We start from the raw sequence: 19,930 nt of genomic DNA, 5'->3' as shown, positions 1-19,930 counted from the left end.
TCGTATCTAATGTTTGTTAATGATTGATACGCGTCCATTGAAATACGCACACGTAACGATCTGCCAGCACGCGGCGCACACACGCGCATTAAGTGCTCATTAAAGAGTTAAATCAAAACTGAAAGTTGATGAAAAGGTTCGGTCTGAAATGTGAGCCGAGTGTGCGTTATACCTTTGCTCATATGATCCTTATAAATCACTTTTTTATTGCTCTTAATTTTTTATTTCTTGTTTTTATTGCTCGTGAAATTCCTATTTAGAAAATTGGTTACACAAATACCATTTGGATATTGTTTACTATAACTATAACTTCAGCAAAAATATTTATGTGACGTCATAACTGATGTAACGGAAGTAAAACCATTTGTAATCATGTCGATTAATTATTTTCTTTTGTTTCAGGTAACTTTCTCTTCTGCTTCCTTTGTTAACCAAAGATGATCTCTATTTCTGTAAGTAGAGTTGGTTGCGTGCCTTTATAGTAACTATAAATATTGTATTATTTTCACAACTGAAACAGTTAATATACATTATTTAACCTTTAACATTCAGTATAAAAGTACACAACGCGACATGTGTATCGTTACGCAGAATTGCATGAATACAAAAAGCAAAGCGCGACTTTTCTCTTAACTTGACATTCAACGCTCATGGTGGCACTTCATTAAAGCACGTTACATTTTTGTTATGCATCATTAAATTTCAGTTTTACTGCCAACGACAATCGTGACATCTAAACAAATATTATACGTTAATATACGACCACTGAACGAGCGTTTCTGCACATATAATTGTACGGATGGAATGCCTCTGACCTGCATGGCGGCATGCTGCATTTGTTAACGCGAAATTGCGCATTGCACATTTGTGCATTTGTTTACACACTCATTCCAAGCAAGCGACGATGTGCAATACGCCCACGCGCACGGACGATCTCCTCATGCATATGTTAATAATAATTAATAAATATCGCGGCTAATGTTAGTCACACGGATCGGAATGTTTTTGCTATTCGACAAAAAACATATTGTATATTATGTATTGGACGCCTATTGAGCATTTAAATTAACATTTTAATAGGCATTTGTTGTTAATGTTACTTTGTATTCATATTAGACTAACATGGCGATAAATTAGAAGAAATTAATAAATTCAGATTAACATCAAAGGATTAAACGCCAGACGCTTAAAAATTACTGTTTTTTAATGCTTTATTAGGTCGTTTTAGAATTTTACACGAATATAAATTTCTCTTTTGAAAAAAAATACGCAGTTGTCAATATCGTACAAAATCGAATTGTTATTTATTAATCGAAACACCTACGCGAAGCATAGACTTAAAGTGCGTGCGATAAATCATAAGATACTGACGGTCAGGAGTAAAATAAACATTATTTAGATTCAATTTATTACCGTTCAAAGGCTAGTAACGCCATCTGATGGATTTTCTAAAAACTACACATCCTGTAGTCGTGAGTTTGCTCAAATGAGGTTAGAATAAGCAATATATTAAATTAGTATGGTGTCATTGCGATTAAGTAATCGGTTATTAATGGCGTTATGGATTGTCGGATCGTGACAAAGGCGTTTCGTTTCGTTCGGCCGCTGATTGCATGGAATCCGCGCGCGTTTTTCGTATCGAAATCGTGCCTTGAGTGACCGACTCGCGGCGCTCGCAGCCCATTCTTCTGACGGGCTTCCAATGCGGCGCTGCCACACTGTAACTACTTTATAGTGTAAATCTATTTGCCTTAAACGGGATTTCGAGCTTTACGAGCGCACAGCGTAAATAAAATTGATCGTACATACGTGTTACACATTGAAGCGAAGTTAATGCTCAATGCACCATATAGAAGTTCTAGTTTTTCGCGCTAGCGAAAACTCGCAAACGTTCAAGTCCACTTTGTGACAGCGTGACTAACAACTGTACCTTATTTTATTAAATGGACGTGGAAAAACGCTGCGATTTGCATTTTTGATTTCTGGGAAATTGTCCGTGTACATTTATGTCGCCAAGGAAAGAATAGTTGTTGTAAATTTCATATTGCAATGGAATTTCTATAAACCATAAAGTAAATTTTATGATATTGTAATGTTTTTATACTCGATATTAACAACTATAAATAACACACGTGTAGAATGTACGAGTATTCGTATTGTACACATATTTCGCATTGTTTTCTAGCGATTGCACAATTTTTACACGCTAACATTGATTTATTAATTCGCGCTTTAATTCGTGATTATTTCATGCGTTATGATCTTACAATAACATGCATTATCTTGATTCATCAAATTTACGACGGCTCTTAGATTTGTATAAATATTCGTGTCTTATGACCCGATTTACACACCAACGTAGATATTGCATACAAGAACAAGAAATACGTAAAGAATTGATTGTTGTACATTATAAAAATTCGTAATTAATTGCCGTCCCGAAGCAATCAGGTCAAACACCGCCACATGCCGTATAATAATTTAAACAAACAAAGAATATGTATACGCAAGATGAAATCTGACAACTGGTAGCATATGAAGTTGTCGTTTTTCAATGCAAGTAAATTTAAGTCACGATTGTTTAAGATTTCAAGTATCCAATGAAAATTGCAACATTTTTGGCAACAATTCAGCTACGGACTTTTTTGTATTATTATGGAATGAATGACTCACTATTCTTGTTAATTGATTTTACATTTATGGTCACACTGCTGACAAGAGTTGGTTAGTATGTAATTAAATAATTTACGAGCACTTTGGTTTGATGAGGCGTGCAGGCTGCTGCGCAAGACTTGTAATCAATAGTTATTAAGTCATAAATGTGTAAGTCGATCCATATTGTGAACAAAGCAGACGACGTTCTGATATGGTAAAAAATGCGGCACAAATATTTTCCAACAATTTTCATATACTGCATAGAAAATAAGTAGAGCAATGTCATCCATCACAAGATTAACAGTGCGACATGAAGCGAAATAAGATCAATCTAATTCGAAATCAATTTATTTGTAAATAATTGAAATATTTATGTAATGGGTATAATTTTAAATGTTTCTACTCTCCCATCGTCGCTGTAACAATAATAATTATCGTCGACTTTTTGAATAGCACAAGAAGATCACGTAGTTGAACACACGCCGAACTTTTACAAAGTCATTTAGTTACGAGATAACGATAAACCTTATTACACGTTGTGGCAGTGCGCAATCAAAGACAGGAAAGATTTGACATTTTCCACCAACGATATGCCACGAAAAGCCAGCGTAGAAGACAAATAACAAGCGGCGACGACGCCGCGACCAAAAACGCTTTGCGCTGGAGCAATCGGCCGGTTATAGTTCAACGACGATGGGCTAAGACAATAGATACATAAATATCTATCTGTGGCATTTTCCACTCTCGACATTATGCTGCCTTATGTTTCACTTACTTAACCGATTTCGTTCGTTTTCAATTTCTATACGACGTTTTACCGCCGGCGTGCGCGAGAGTGAAATTGGACGGCGAACACTTTGCGAGCGCAACACATTTGTACCTCGGCGGGATAATATCGATGAACTTTTCGATTTCAATTCGTTGCTGCTGCCGCCGCCGCGTCGTCCTTAGGCCGGTGTGAATTATTACGGAAAGTGCGCGTATTGCATCGGGTTACTGGAGCGCCGTGCGGCGTGTGCAATTTGTTCGAGGCGCATCGGAAATCGCAATGCAAAAGTACTGCGGTCGGCGTTTTGCGGTCTTCGCTGTTGCGAAATTGAAACTTTTTTTGACATTTCGAATATACAACCACTGCAGCACATACCGCAGCATCGGCTTACAAAATATTCGATCAATTGGTTCATGCAGGCACTATTTATTGATATCGATTCTTTGGATGAAAGCGAAGTCGATCGTGCTAATCGTTTTTTGTTACATCTTTTAAAAGTTCATTGCACTATATTACCTAGAATATAATAAAAGTCACAATTTTTTTTTTCGTTTTTTTTTTAAGGAAAATTTTATTTTTATTCATATTTTACTAATCAAAGTATACATTTCTAACGAGAACATAATTAAAACAATATGTTGCACCTGGTGCATAAGTTTAATGTGTTTCTATCAATTATTATAAATTAATCAGACAAAACAATAACGATCAAAGCATAAAATTTAAATGATGATAAATTATTAATATGTCATTCATTGTTACTCACAGAACAATTATGAATAGATTGTCTTAATAGGTGCTTTCAAATATTTTAAATTTCTAATTTGTTTCGTCTAATGCATTATGCATAAACTACAAGGTGTCTCACACTAGTATTCCGCAAAGCAGACACATTCACAGATATTATAAGAAGATTAATGTAATATTTAACAAAAATCAAAAAAATAAATTATTGCTTTTAACATGAAGCATTTTTCTAAACCTAGGATTATGTCTGACAGATGTTCGGCAAGATAAGAATTATAATGACAAATCACTATAAACTATATGCTTTAAATCTACGCAAATCACAACCGATGTTTTTCGAATGTTATTCAAATATATTTCATAAATATCTTTGATACCTCTCAAGAAAACAATCGTATCAACACAACAATCAAAGAATTGATTGTTTTCAGTTAGTATTTGTAACCGTAAAAGGTGATGGCGGAATTAATTCTATTATGCAGAACTTCTTCATCGGCATAACTTTCTTTGATTACAAACGATCTTTATGTGGCGTTCGAAAGTTATCGATTAAGAGATCAAACGATCTGACAAATGAATCGAACAACATTGCAACATTTTCATCTTCATCTTTCAATTCAATGTGATTGCGCAAGTTAATAATATTGAGGACTATCAATAGATCAATTGATACATAAATTATTTTTTATATTTTTGATTTGGTTTAAAATAGAGCTCATATTGCTCTGGAAATTTTATGACATTTATTTTATCGAGTTTCTTCTCACCTTGCTCATCGCTATGAACTCGATGACTAACAGTAACCGTGATTTCTACTACGTATATTTTTGTTTGCGTCGTGACGAGTTTGCGGTGTAGCAGGTTTGAGTGGATGAGACGTTAGAGTGCATATCTTCATTCATAAGTTGAGAGGCTCGTTACGTCTGACTCCGGATAACCTGCTACAACATGACCGCAAGAACTCACCACTGTCATGAACACACAAGTGTAGCTTATCGACGATATAGTAACAAGTAAACACTTAACTGATGAGGTTCACGTTTCGACTTTCTATAAAATTATAAATTACGCAATTTGTGCAACAAAATGTTACAATTTGAGCAATATTTTTAAATTAAAATAGATTTATAACAAACACAATTTTCATCGTTTAATTGGAGTGATTTATTATTCAATTATTGAGCAAAATCTGAGCGCTAACAAGATGACAGTGAACGATAAACGATTTTGAAACAGCGCGACCTATGAAGAGACGCAACTTAGGTACTCATAACAAATTGTCTTTTCAGATTCCACACGCTGGATCATTGTGTGTTATGTGTGCGCTTAGCTTAGCCGCATTTATTATTTATTATTTACGACTTGTAAATGTTCAAATGACGCGTAACCTCCATTTCCTTCCTCATACTTTTGCTGGCACATTAGTCTCTCTCGCGCAGAGAGACTTTGCTCAGCTTTCATTCTTGAACGTGGAATGAAGTAACCTCGCAGGCTCCAGAATAAGTTACGACCCTCGGATAGATATTGCTAGATAGATCGATAGATGCATTAGCGGACCAGTGCGTTGTCGTTTTGGTTGTAAAGATATGAAAAAGGAATAAATATGTCTATAGCAAGCAATGTGCGGTGTGGAAAAATACAATAAATACAAACATACCATCGTTTCTTTAGTCTCCGAATGCCTTATACCATCCTCTTCGACGAGTTGAACAACTTGTGGCGTTGGTGTCGGAAGATAAGTGCAACGCGAGAGCAGGCGATAGATGGATAATTTTCATTCATGGATTTAAGATTTATAACTAGTTATTTAAATGAGTTTGTCTTTTGTACTGTAATGGCTATTGGAAACGAAAACACTATCATCTTCTGTCTTCTTCTTTAAATAGAGGTATTTACTATAAGAATTGTCATATGAGGAAATTATTTGTTGTGACAAATAATAATAATTTAATTCTAATCCAACCTTGTCATTGTCAAATCTGGTTCATGTCATGTTCATTTATCATTGTTATGCGCAGACATTTATAAGCTACCGCCAAAACTATTTATCTTCTTACCTTGACTGACGACAATTCCTCATATTCGACGAACATATGTCTATAATAATAATCTAAACCTCTGGTATCCGCAAATGTTTATCGTGTAAGTTACATTCCGATTTATTGTTCAGTCAAAGGTTAAGTTTCTTTTTCGGTATAAATCGATAAACATGCGAAACCTGTGTGGCTTACACACTACGTACGCCACACAACAATAGAATACAGTTACCAATCGCAAATGAAACTGAATAATTTTCATTCGTTGGAGCACTCAAAGTATTCAATTCCTCCTTGTGTGTGTGTGTTGTGTGTTGATATCCGATTATAAATCAGATAATAAAAAGTGGTCAAGGCGCCAATGACGGGAGGACATGGAAATTTACGACTTATAAAAATGTAATGATAATAAATATTGAGTGAGATTGTGAAATGTGAGTGGAGTGCGTTATTCGCTGCGTGGAGGAGGAGGTCAGCAGAGGGAAATGGATCAATAAAGAAATGTGCAGAACGCACGTGCGCACCAGGGAAATCTGGTAGACTGGTGTAAATCCACCAATGCCAAGCTGAGGGAAATTATTTGTGAAAAGCGCAGGCGTGGAAAATTTTCATAGGGGAATGAAGAGAAATGGTGGATTACAGAAAATTAAAATATATTTAGACACACAAATATTCGGATGTTATTATTATTATATTAGTAAAATGTTTGATTGTTTGTATTGCTTGAGCAAAGAACAATTACATGTTTACAATTTCCGCTCGAACGTGTTCCGAATTCAATAAAACCAATTCCACTCATCTACATATTCACCAGCAAGTTATGATTACAGTTGTTCCGACTATGCTACATCATCCAGCATCCAATATTTAATATGCCCAGCACAACACACAAGAGCACAATCCGTACATTATTCATTACGAAGGCATACTACATACCTGTGGCGGAAAGATGATGACGCCGATGGAACGAAAAGAAAACCAAAGTCGCGCACGTGCTACAATCGATTGTCCTCTATGCAACAAACTTATTATTACTGTTGTTTGTTTGTTGTTCTCGATGTCGGTTCTTCCTTCTTCTCGGCGTTAAGTTACGTGCGGCTGCGTTACGTGTTCGTTTTCTCCTTTTGCTACGTCCAACAATAGCTGTGGGTGTCTTTGATACGAACATAAACTACATCAATGCAAACTAAAAAATAAGCACATTAATGAATTGTAGGTACCTAGAGGTACACACGTATAAAATGTATGAATGTTTTATTGTGCGATGCGCCCGCATTTATATCTCGTGAATATTGAAACAAAGAGAGGAAATTGATACGTATAATTAACAATGGTTTCGAGAAAAATTGTGACATTACACAAAACTCAACATAGAAATATTGCAAAATGTGTCATGTACTTGAACTTGTTATAAATCTCCGCGTCGATAAATCACACTCGATTGAATGCGCTGAATTTCTGCATGCAGCCTCACACTCGGCATATAAATGACAAAGCATATTCAATAATTAATGAAATATAACACACGTACGTAAATGGTATTTACGTTGGTAAGGGTATTGCGTTGCTACACATGTCCGCGTTGATCTGGAAAAGAACTTGAATGTGAAACGATGAAGAAATTGCGCCAGAATGTGCGTGTTAGCATTAGCCTTGTTTTGTGATTTTATTTATAGATTTTACGCGGAGATTTATAGCGTGCACAACCGGCGCAGCGCACTTCTACCTCCGGGCTGCATGAATAAAGCGCACGCAATAATAATGTTTCGCGGCTTTGAGCGGGAGGTGTCTGCGTTGATTATTATGCCACAATTATAAAGCTGTGTCCAACGCAATGATTGAAACTGACTGAAATCTATCTTTCTTCCATTAGAACTACTCTTATAGCCTTCATAAATCTCAATAATTAATTAGATCGTGGATAAGATATACTATTTTATTGTCGAATGAAATTTAGAGCTTTTACTCGATAGATGGCGTCTGAATCGATTGTTTTTTGAAAAAAAAAATACTTAGACCAATTTATGGATAATTCTGGAGGATTGTTGACATTTCCTTTTACTTTCTAGTATCTTTGATATAAAACCTAGCTATACTTTAGTAGTCCCAGATAATAGGCACTTATTTCCGTGATATTCTTCCATTTATCGGACTCCGCTTGTTGTTCCCGGTGATGTGTGAATACGCTGTGTCGAATTATTGAATTTTCTAATTCAGGGCTGTTACATATATGGTCACTACTCTACATCTTCAGTTTATTGCGTTCAAATCGTAAAGCTATCGCGAAAATGGCGCTTTCTAAACGCGATCACAAGAGAAAACTGCATTAGGCATCCCATACATAAAACAAGTTGACAACGGTTTGGTACAGTTGAGAAAATGAGAGAAATGCACCGCATCCGTGCACCGAATGTAACACACGATCACAACCGATGCAAACACCCACGATTAATTGATACATCGCTTATATTCGTCACGTCGCGTTGCTGCAACTGCAAAGCCGGGAAATTTTCTCATTCCGCGCCAAGTCCAAGTTTGGCGCATTTGATGTGATGTCGTATCACTGCCGAGAGCAGCCGCCTCCTAATTAGAGAACTCCGCATGTGACTAATCGGACGCTTTCGGAATTGTCGGCATTTTTCGCATCGCGCGCGAGACGTCGTAATGGCGTGTTAACATTTAAAGTATCAGGTCATGCGAGGTTTCAATTATCGAAGACACCTTTGCTTTTAAATCGCACTCGCGTTTAGGAGCAATAATAATTCGTTTGTGCGCTACACGGCGCACGATTACAATTTCGCTGCACGTTCGACGAAAGGATTTCAGCACCTACAACAACGCACACACATTCTGCGTACATCGGATATAATAATATGTATTTATCGAAATGATACGTCGGCCGCCTCGAGGGTGACTAAAAGCTTCTATTAATAAAATTACATGCCATTAAATGCTTTCTATGCGCACGCATAATGTTTGCATCTTTTCCAACACAGACACACCGAACAAATCCAGATTGTAAATTACGGAAATTATCACCGAAAATGGACGAAAAATTAAAGGAGTATAAATTCCGTGCTCCCTGGACTAGAAGAACAACAAAAACAAACAATAAGTATACGGTACCGATCATTTTCAGCAAGCCCAACGCCTACGCGTTTTGTAATGCTCCATTCACGTCACGAAATGTGATATTCACATTTCATTTTAATGACGCGGACAGAACAAGAACACACATTATGTAATTTCACCATATAAAACGCTTTTTGTCAGTGCATTCGTCCAGATCAATGAGCGCCTTGACTGAAAACGTGTGTATAAATTGAATTTCTCAACTACTCACCGGTAGAGCACGAGACAAGACAGTTTTTGTACGCGCATAGGAAATCAATCATTTTATTGTGCGGCGCGCTACGTATGTTGTATTTGTAATTGATTGACTTGCCATCGGAGTCAGTCCATTAAGTAATGTAACCACTTGAGTATTAAGCGCCTACTTAGCAATCTTGGCAATTATCTTACTTAAAAATCGTTCGCTGTGCTTTGATTTACTAATTAAAGGCAAATAAATAAAAGTTAAGCATTTGATTTGCGGCGTTATGCAAGGAATGTTATAATTGAACAAAACGTAGACGGCTGCCAATATGCTGTTGAATTTTGTATGAGGTCAAAAGTCATATTAATAATTCATGCACTTCCATTTCATGTAACTAGGTATTATCCAAAATATTACATCTTTTAATTACTAATTTACAACACATTGAAAAAGTAAGTCACGATTGTACCACATCGACTTTTGTTGATTTTAAATTAGAAACTCAATTAATAGATTAGGAATCGATGTGGTTTTCGGCCGAAACATTTATCAATCATGGCTAATCGAAATCGAAAGCTCGCATTCGAACGTCACGAGCGCACAATTTTAATTAAACTCGGAATAGTAGTAGGTATAGAGGTAATTAATTAAGATTAAACGTGTTTTGCTAGCATTTATCTTGAAACGCTAATTTTTGTTGCGGGCTATTCATAAAAATATTTAAAGAGTCAAAATAGGCACAAAATTATTATTAAATTTAATTACTTTTTTTGTAGTATAAAATGTAATCGCAGTAATAAGAGATTAAGTGAATTTTGTGTATTTTGAATTGCGATGTGTATCACGCTTTCTATGCAGAAGTAGATGGTATTCTCGAACACTTGTCGTTGGCGATCGCTTGACCTACACCTTGCGGCCAAATGAAAATCATGTTTTAACCAAATTCCGTAAACGTTTCGTTGTTCGGTTATAACCACAGCAGACAACTTGTCGCCGTGAATTTTTTCTTTGGCAGTAGCACCTAAAAGTTTTAGTTTATTACTTCGAGATGGCGTTACTGACAGAGTAATTTTTTGTAGGCAACACACATTTCAATTTAGTTTGTTTTTTTAATTTCAATCTTCTTTTCATCTACAAATAGAAATAGTATGACTAGCGACACTATGAAACTCTGTATACTCTGTATATTAGATGTCATAATTTAAAGAGAGACAATTTATAATATTTTCATATTATATCAATTTACCATCCCTGATGGTGGTAGTTGATGACCACGTGGCAACTGTTGAGTGTCCCATTGTATAAGACCAGTCCGAAATAAGGTAGATGGACGATTGTCTCCGATTGTGCGACGCCCATGCCAAGCGGATTCAATGAGATGATGAAGATTGTCGCGATGGTGTGAACGCATCATCTCAAACGCGACGGGTGACCGAATAAAATCGGTTTCGACCATCCATCTACTCGTAAAGCCGCGAATTATTCATAACTTAGCTGCGCACAATGGATGCAAAGCTTCAGAAACTTATACTGATTGTTTACATAAACTTTCATTCATAAACTTTGTTAAAGTTATTAAAAAGTATCAAAAATAAAAATATTGTCTAAAATTATTCAAGTTACAGGTTAAATAATTTTTTATTTAAGTTTTAAATTATTTTTTGTCAGAATCAGTATAAATAAGTTTATGAAAATCGAGTGCAAGTTGCAATGAAATCTTGCCAAAGAAGATTATCTTCACGCATATTGACCGAGCTCTCTTAAAAATATAAAACGTATATAATATAAAATGACAATAACAATGAGATGAAGAAGTCCGAAGTTGCGAGTTAAACTGCAGATGCATTGAGCTCAAGATTATGATTATGGATACTGCTAAAGCTATTTGTTTTTTGATTAAAACGTAATTGTCAACTGAGTCAGATTTTCAACTTTTCTCTTACAGAAATTAACTTCAAATAAGTTGAAAATAACTTGGTCATGTTATATAAAGTAAAAGTTGTTATAACTTGATATAAATTTCAAAATTACTTGACGCTCATAAGTCATATTAATTATTATTTATTAACCATAATTGTCGTTTATGTCTTCTTTATCTTGTTTTGTAATATATCATCACATCTCATTCGTTTCGCTTGACGCACAACCCAATCTTTTGTTATCCACAGCCAGTGTTCTAACAAATAATTACCTACTATTTTATATAAGTATATAATCGTTTTTATCATTTATTATTTATTGTTCATGTTCACTCATCACTATACAAGTGGGTGTTTCGCGTATTTTTTACGTCAATAATTTTTGTTGGTTTTGTTTGTGATTATGTATATAAAATTCCACAACTTATTTTCTCTTTGATATTTTTTATATTGAGTACTTATTGTGAGCAGTTACGATCAGACATCAAACGCCCACAACATCACGCATTTATCTTGTACTTCTTGTTGTTATCTTTATTTTTTACATTTAATATTTTTAATTAATCTTCACAAACCAACTTTACATAATTATCTATTGTGCAAGTAAATTGTTGTCCATACAACGCAATACAGTAATTGACAAAGTGCTTATTCGATGTGCGTATAAGTAAGAAAATAAAATAAAAAATGTAAAAAACGGGAATGAGATAATTGGATAATTGGAGTGATTTTATTCGATTAAGTTTCGGCACCGCTGTCTGAAACTGGGAAAACTACGCATTCGTCTTCGTCGTACCAAGTGCGAGTAATAAGTATGTGCGCATGTAACAATCGCACTGTATTTGATGCTTAACTCTACCTAATGAAACTGTAAACTATAAAAAACGAGAGCGCAACGAAATAAGAGAAAAACACGTATAATTAACGACAATTTATAATCATCAATTTGACGTTTTTATTGTCCGCCGAATGGAAACGTTCAGTAGTTGAACAACGGTAGTGCTTTTTATGTTATGTTGAATTAGTTGTTTAATTTTCTTTATGAGATGTGCGTATTTTTATTCTTGTATTTTCGTTTTATTTTACTTTCTTGTAAACAACTAGTAATTATGGCGTTTCACACAATAAAACTTGTTAGGAAACTTTCAAAATTCATAAAACTTGTTAATTTAATCATAATTATCATAATTTCCAAGTAATATTGTATAATATTTTCGTCTTTTTTGTCCAGTACAAATTAATTGTTTATTTTTGAATAATGAGCCTTCCAACTTGAATTTATGAGCAAATAATTAATTTTTTTCTCCTTTAGATGAAATAATGCTATTGTGAAATACCGAATATCATTCACAATATTCAAATAAAATTCAAATTTCAAAAGTATAAATTTAAAGCTCAAACACGCAGCGCCGCCAAGTGAAACAACTAATTATGTTGTGAATTGTTTAGTGATAGTCGAAAGCCGAAAGCCATCGTGTGTAGTGTGTACATTGTAAATTGTTCAAATTACGAACGATGCCGATGTCCATTTGCAATTAAAATACGACGCGATGGCCATAAACAAATCAACATACACAAACAATAAGCAATCCTGACGCCTACTCGTTTCAATAAAAATGAACAATTATCGTAATTTTCTTTCTGACTTGACGTATATAATTAGTTCTGCGTCTGGTTGTATTTATACAGATTGTTTCTGCAAATTTATTGTTTGCATTTTTGTTGAATATGTCGCAGCTGTTTAAAATTTGTTGTACACGGTTGTTAATTGTCAGTGCGAGAACTAGTTTTTGTGCAGCATGAAATTAATTGAGCCACACGCAAATGGCGCAAATAAATATCACCCTAATGAAATTAAAATTCATTTATTCCTTGGTCTGTCGTCTAGTGCTCGCGGCGCATGTACACCGAGGAGAATTCCAAGAAGGTTTCCGCTTAAATTATCTGTAAAACTGCGTGCTATACTTGCCACCACGATGCATTAGCTAATTAATGAGACCCTTTCGTAATACGCTTTATCTTGGCGAAGCTTCTCATACCTGGGGGTTTCTTTCTTAACCCTGGAATGTAAACTAATAATGCAACCATAACAGTTGAAAATTTTTAGTTTTTTCTTAATATTTAAAAAACTAATTAACTCACTTAATTTATTTATTCATAACTTAACTTAGTATTAAATTGTGCATCTAATGATGCAAAAAAATTTACAAAATAAGTTATTTTGGGGAAATTACAGACAAATTTGTCAAATTTTTAAATTTTTAATAAAATTTAACTTCAATTGGTAATAAGTTTTTTTGTAATTATCCAATTAATAACATGTTTGGTAAATAGATGTAGAATTTATTGCACAACCTATTATTGATGGAATTATAATTATATTATTAATAGTTTTTGAGTTATTAAGTAAAAACTTCTTCTATAACAGTATTCTAGGGTTAATTCAACCTCAATTTAAAATTAAAAGAATTGAATCACAAACGGATGCAGTGTCAAGTGAATCGAATCCATTAATTAAAATTATTGATGCATTGTCGAATCCAATCGGAAGTCGTTGTCACAACTCGCGCATCGATACATCATTTGTGGCTGATGACGGATGGCATATTACAATCACATCACACAGTAGATCCGAAGATCATTTAATTTCGTTTCTGTCATTCGAATTTGATTTGCTCGTGTTGCGTTCATTCATTTATTCATTACACAATCTATTATATCGATTATAAATAGTGCTGGGGTTGCTTCCAGACGTGCGCTCGTAAATTAATGGTCGGGGCCGAATGCCAGTTGCTCAGTTTGGCTCTAATTTTAATTAATGACCCACGTAATGGTTGGGTTGGAAGGTTTTCGTGTGTACCTTTATTTTGGGTGGGAGTTGTAACTTTTAACAACCAGATGACATTCAGTGACTTGACCACTGAGTCATTATTATTCTTTTATATTTGACAGCAGGATCTTGCTACTGTTTGAAATGTTACCTATACTTTCAGTTTTAAATTTACGATTTAAGCTGATTCATTGCATCATTTTAGTTTTACACATGATCTTATTCCCAATTATTTCAATTAAGTGTTATTTAAGGTGAAAAAAAATGATTAGTCACTTTGAATATGCTATTTATTAATTTATTAAATTAGAAACACCATTTCTTTAATATTTTAATATTTTTGTTATATCTCAGTGGGTATCAGTCAGTTTGGCGGTTGATCATGTATGGTAATGGTAACAATGGGTAACATGATGGCCATGATGGCTTTTTCGTGCTTTCTAGTAGCAGTTATTCATTCTAATGATCCAACGCGGATGATACGCCGCACACTTTTGGTCTTTGTTCTAATACGCGCCGCGCACGCACTACACATTAACAACTAGAGGTTCTCTCGAGTTTTTCTGCGCACTTAGTATTTATTATTCGTTTTTCTACTTGGGGTTCGTGACCGAAACACAAATTAAGAGTATTCGTCAAGTAAATTCAGATTTTCTAATTTAGTTACATTTTTTGTATACAGTAGAGTCCGGTTATAATGACATCGAAGGGAATTGACAAACACGTCATAATAAGCGGACGTCATACAAAGCGTTTTGAGAAATGAAAACCCTTTTTTATGTAAATATGTACATATACATACATATTAAATCAAAATCAAAATTGCACGTAATCAGCACATTATAACACCTACAAGTGTATTTTTACTGCAAGTAATCTGTAATTTTTGTCTGCTTTTGATTTTTCATTTAATTAATTTTCTTGTGATTTTCGAAGCCTCATCGGTTTCAAAACATTTGAATTGAACGATTGCTTAATACGGTTCTTGTTTTTTAAAAAGCATTGAGATTGTCGAATGACCCACGCCAAATTCGGATTAATGGAAAATACGGATTAAGTCGTGGTCAAGGTGCTGCTGCCGAATGCTTAAATTTATTATTTAAGCATTTGGTCTTTCCGATAGTAAATACATAAAAGTAATTTGACAATCATAAAAGAAATGTAGCAATAAATATAAAAAGTTCGCCACGTGTCGATCGTCGTCGGGAATCAACGAGCATGACCGGAGGTGTAAAGAATCATGTTGGTCATTATAACCGGACATAATCTATTAAAAATGGGTCATAATAAGCGACATGTCACTGTAAGCGAAGTCATTATATCCGACTTTTTTATATAGAATTATATATGAAAACCAAACTTGGTAGTGTAGTTACGTCATAATAACCGGTTGGTCAATATAAGCGGAGTCATAATAAACGGATTCTACTGTATTTACGCAATTAATTATGTTTTTCTTATAACTTATCTACAAGTAATTTTTTTCTGTTTCAGGTGAGTCCTATTTCTTTTTTAAAATCATTTGTAAGTATTTAAAGCATTAATTTGCAATAAAACCTATTTTTTTTTATAAAATAATTACTTGCGAACGTGAGCATTTATTGTAGAAGGTAACTAAACTAATAAGTTATAAATATTAATCGATTAGTAAATCTTAAAGACAAATGTATGACCCCATAAACGCCACTTTGCACCACGCATTGCAGGTATTAATTTATGTGCTCACATTATGCGTGATAACTATCACCAAGGCATGATCTTTTATCATCTAGCCGCCTCGTTGTGTTGCCTATTAAATTGTGAATTCATTTAAAAGCAATTTAAATTAATCGACGTTGAAAGCTACACCCAAGTCAATGAAACACCGACTTAAGTAATGTAACAAATCAAACTGAAATCAATCTTTGGTGCTTTTAATTTGATTAGTACGCACATACACACAAAGATAATAATTCATCCGGGTTATATATAGTGTATAACATTTTCCAAAAGTATAAATATTTCAGTTACACAAGATTGCTTCAAGTTGAAGATGAATATTCTATTCAAATTGGTATTTTTATGCAGCTTTATTAATTCACGTAGCAGTACTTTGCTTCGATAAAGCGCATTTTACTATTGACGTCAATACTTTATTGAAGTTGGAATTTATTACCGCCCGAAGCGCTTTATTTTCTATCAGAAGATAATTACTTAGCGTCGTTGATATCACCTAAATGAATAAAATCTTTGCTTCTTTGGCGTAGCAGGTGTAGGAAAAGTTAGCAAAAAAATGCTTGGTATTTGTGGCTGTGAGACACGATTAGCATATAAATTATCTGCGGCTGTGGATATTTTTGTTGCGGTGGAGTAATTTGTTAAGAGTAATTAATTTTAATATGCTTTTAAATCAGTATTTATCGTTTTTTTTTTAACTTTGAGATGTTTATCTGCAGTCAATACGGAATTTTGCCAAATAGTATATGAAAATAGTCATTCATTGATCAATCTAATAATAGATATTTATTAATATTTATGTACTGCTAAAATTTATCTTTGTACAGCAAGCATAAACTTTTTGTAATGAAATAAGAGTAAGTACCTACTTATTTTAGGATTTTGTGGCCATCTAAATGCAGAAAAAGACGCAAACAGTGTTAAACTCATTTTTACGTACATTTCACGTTCTTCATCATAATTACTTGAAAAATAATTAAATTATTCGAAAATTGCAGTTTTTAACTATAAAACAGGAAGTTTTCAACTTCTTTTATGGTAAAAGTCGTTCAGAAATATTATTTTATTACTTTTGACTCTTTATTATTTTTTAACACTTTTTTCACGTTGTTTATATGATTCATAATTTATTACCCTTTTGAGCAGTTTAAACTAAGATGTATCGGTTAATACTAAGTTGTACTGCATAAGTACACATCCTTTGTGATTAAGTTAAAGTCTAAAATACGTGCTGGCATTTCCAACAAGCTGCTACAATAATTACTTAATGCGTTTCATTACGATAATCTGCTTAATTATTTTACAACCGCGCGATTTGCGGCCGGCGATGTTCGTGATTCGCAAGATAGTCGGTCGCTGAAACGACGAAAAAAAATATCATCTAAACCGTTCGCGTAATACTCGCTGCGCGTCCGCACGAAATTAACGACTTGCGAAATACCAAATTCCAAATATGCGGCATTCCTCATGCGCCTGCATTTGTTTCGCGGCTTGCCCTTGCATAAAGAGTCGCAGCGCGCTTGAATAAGCTTATCAAAAATCATCCTTCATGCGTCCAGATCCTAGAATGTGTATTCTCACTTTAATTACTTATCACTATCGCGCGTATGCGCGCGCCGGACGATTATTAATATTTTTAATGATGTACGAAAGCAAAGCATGGCATGTAGAATGCTAGAGTGCTCACGGCACGCACACAACATGCGCAACACATGTATCCATCCCGGTAAGACATGTTGGATTAGCTAACGTAGATGCTTGTGTGTGCGTGTGCATAGATTGTGCTTTTTCAAGTCCGGTAAAAATGCATTCGGCGATATGAGGAAGCGGCGCGGACCGCACCGCCGCGATGCAGCGCGTTGTACAGTTACTGTTAGCGGCGCATTCGTTCCTTACGTGCCCGACGCGACGGCGGAATACACCTTGTCGAAAAATCGATGTCAGAGGGCAGCCCCGATGCCAAGAGTCTCCACGCATCGTCGACGCCGCCGTTTTCGACACGCAATTTGCAAATTGCCAGACCAGCCGGCCAAACACACGCAAACAAACACAAACACGTCGGCTTTGAGCGGCGCGCACATTCGTATTCCTTTATATATACCTTTATAGGTTCTTGGGTACACGTAATTCTTCATATTTCATTCTCATTACACTTATTTACCGTACATGCCGCCGTTGTGAGACCGGCATTAGCTGGGGAAGATTGCGAGTGCAAAAATGATGGAAGACTGATGATGGTGATGACTATTTTCGCATTTTCTTGTTCAGTTAATTTGTCAGCAAATTAAGTGCTGACAATTAACTAATTTAAAGTTCCATTTATAGAAATGTCTATGTATATACATACAGTTTAATATTATTTGTAGTTATTTGTCGTGAGCTCACAAAAAATTAAATTGGCGGTGGTTTTGGTCAAAATGAATTATAATGAGTATAATTAATTTTTCAAATTAATTTTGGATAAAAAGTGTTTTATGAAAAAATTTGTCTGATTTTTTTGCATAAATACATATGTATATTCAAAATTTAATATTTAATCAATTCCTGAAGAAATAATTACCATACGCTGATTAGGTTTTGAGTAATTAATCAATAACTAAAACTAACACATAATTTGGATAACCACATCCATGAAAACGCAAACTCCATTAATTTAATTTGAGAATTATGCAAAATTTTAATTTGTATCTTCTCCGAACACAAAGAAACCAGAAATTCAACGAACAAGATATTGTGTAAAAAAATATTCCACCAGCGAGGTGTTAGCCTAAGTGATGATTATTAATTATACCCAAAACTACTCTCTCAGCTACTCCTCGACCAAGAAGCCGCAAAGAAATCGGCGTTACTTGGTCCATCGTACACGTCCGATGCATGCGCATGCCATGTAACCGAAAAACTTGCGCGCACACTTGGCTTAAAGCCTGGGACCATTACAACAAAAGTCATTTATAACGCTGTCCATTTACTATTTAGTACTTACCTACACATACATTCATTATTTCACTACTTGGAAAGAGTATATTTACCATTCTTTATTCTTTTACCTCGAGGATTATCGCACTCGCTAAGTAATGCGCATGAACGCTTCTTTGGGTTAAGTGCGTGTCGCGCTCAAAAAGTCCGAAAACTGCTTTCTTGCATAAAACATACACAAGATGAAAGTAAACGAGAACACATGTTCACATGTTCATGAAATGTAAAGATAAAGGTAAAGATATTTTCATTTTATAAGTAGGTATAAAAGGTTTTAAGTATTGTTTATAATCGACAACAATTCATGGTGCAACAAATCATTTCGGACTCTTCTTCTTTTTCGGTGATATACTTCCCAATACACTCGTAGATTTTCTCACAGCATTGTATCCAACATAAACTTGTTGAAATGCATGGGACGCATAGACACCATGCAAGTTGATAGCAAGTTTCTCGGTTGCAATGAAATTCACCACCATGAATATTTGGAGCTATGAACAAGACATTCTGAAAACTTATTTTATCAATAAAAACTTTTTACTTACGTAAAAACTCAGGACCTATCGGCCCTTCCCTCTCTAAATCAGCCTCTTCTACAGTTTTCGGAGTAGTTGCTGATGGTGATTGTTGCAGACGATATTTAGCCAAAATATAACGAGATTCAGACAATTGTTGACAGTCCTCGGTGGTATCACCAGCTCCTTCAGACTGTTCTTGAGAGGAAGTGAATGATTCCGCCATTACGTTAGTAATATTTTTTCAATTCAAAACAAAACGTCGGATCCTTGTACGTATGTCAATGTATGTCAAAATCATCAATTTTATTTGTTGAAATAAACATTTTATATGCGTGGGCGATTCAAATAATGTGTGAAAATATTTCGATACAATCATTCACACTGTGCGAGTGTATGAAAAGACTCAGATAAATTGCAAATTTACGAAATCATTTATTAAATATTAAGT

The 19,930-nt window shown here is 34.7% G+C and overlaps 1 protein-coding gene and 1 long non-coding RNA gene across 3 annotated transcripts in view; one reads left to right on the top strand and one right to left on the bottom strand.

Moving 5' to 3' along the window:
- The window catches only part of LOC135794188 (Krueppel-like factor 5), a 75,605-nt gene that overhangs the window by 43,066 nt on the left and 12,609 nt on the right, over positions 1 to 19,930 (top strand). The window contains exon 1 of one of the 2 annotated variants that reach the window (XM_065305371.1): positions 414 to 452. The exons of the other annotated variant lie outside the window; for it this stretch is intronic. Within the exon in view, the coding sequence (XP_065161443.1) occupies positions 438 to 452 (15 nt within the window). The 5' untranslated portion in view covers positions 414 to 437. Of the gene's footprint in view, positions 1 to 413; positions 453 to 19,930 lie in introns of those variants that run through there. 2 annotated transcript variants of the gene reach the window in all.
- LOC135794278 (uncharacterized) lies at positions 19,230 to 19,754 on the bottom strand. The gene is made up of 2 exons (XR_010548861.1): positions 19,510 to 19,754; positions 19,230 to 19,455 (listed from the first exon to the last, which is right to left on the bottom strand). It is a non-coding gene; the product is annotated as an uncharacterized lncRNA (long non-coding RNA).

Source organism: Atheta coriaria, unplaced genomic scaffold, assembly GCF_025399875.1.
Source record: "Atheta coriaria isolate IRGN ID8LTWV9N9 unplaced genomic scaffold, Caltech_Dcor_3.1 hic_scaffold_6_pilon, whole genome shotgun sequence".
NCBI classification, from domain to species: domain Eukaryota; kingdom Metazoa; phylum Arthropoda; class Insecta; order Coleoptera; family Staphylinidae; genus Dalotia; species Dalotia coriaria.
The sequence above is the reverse complement of the archived record's forward strand: the minus strand, read 5'-3'. Positions and strand labels throughout refer to the sequence as shown.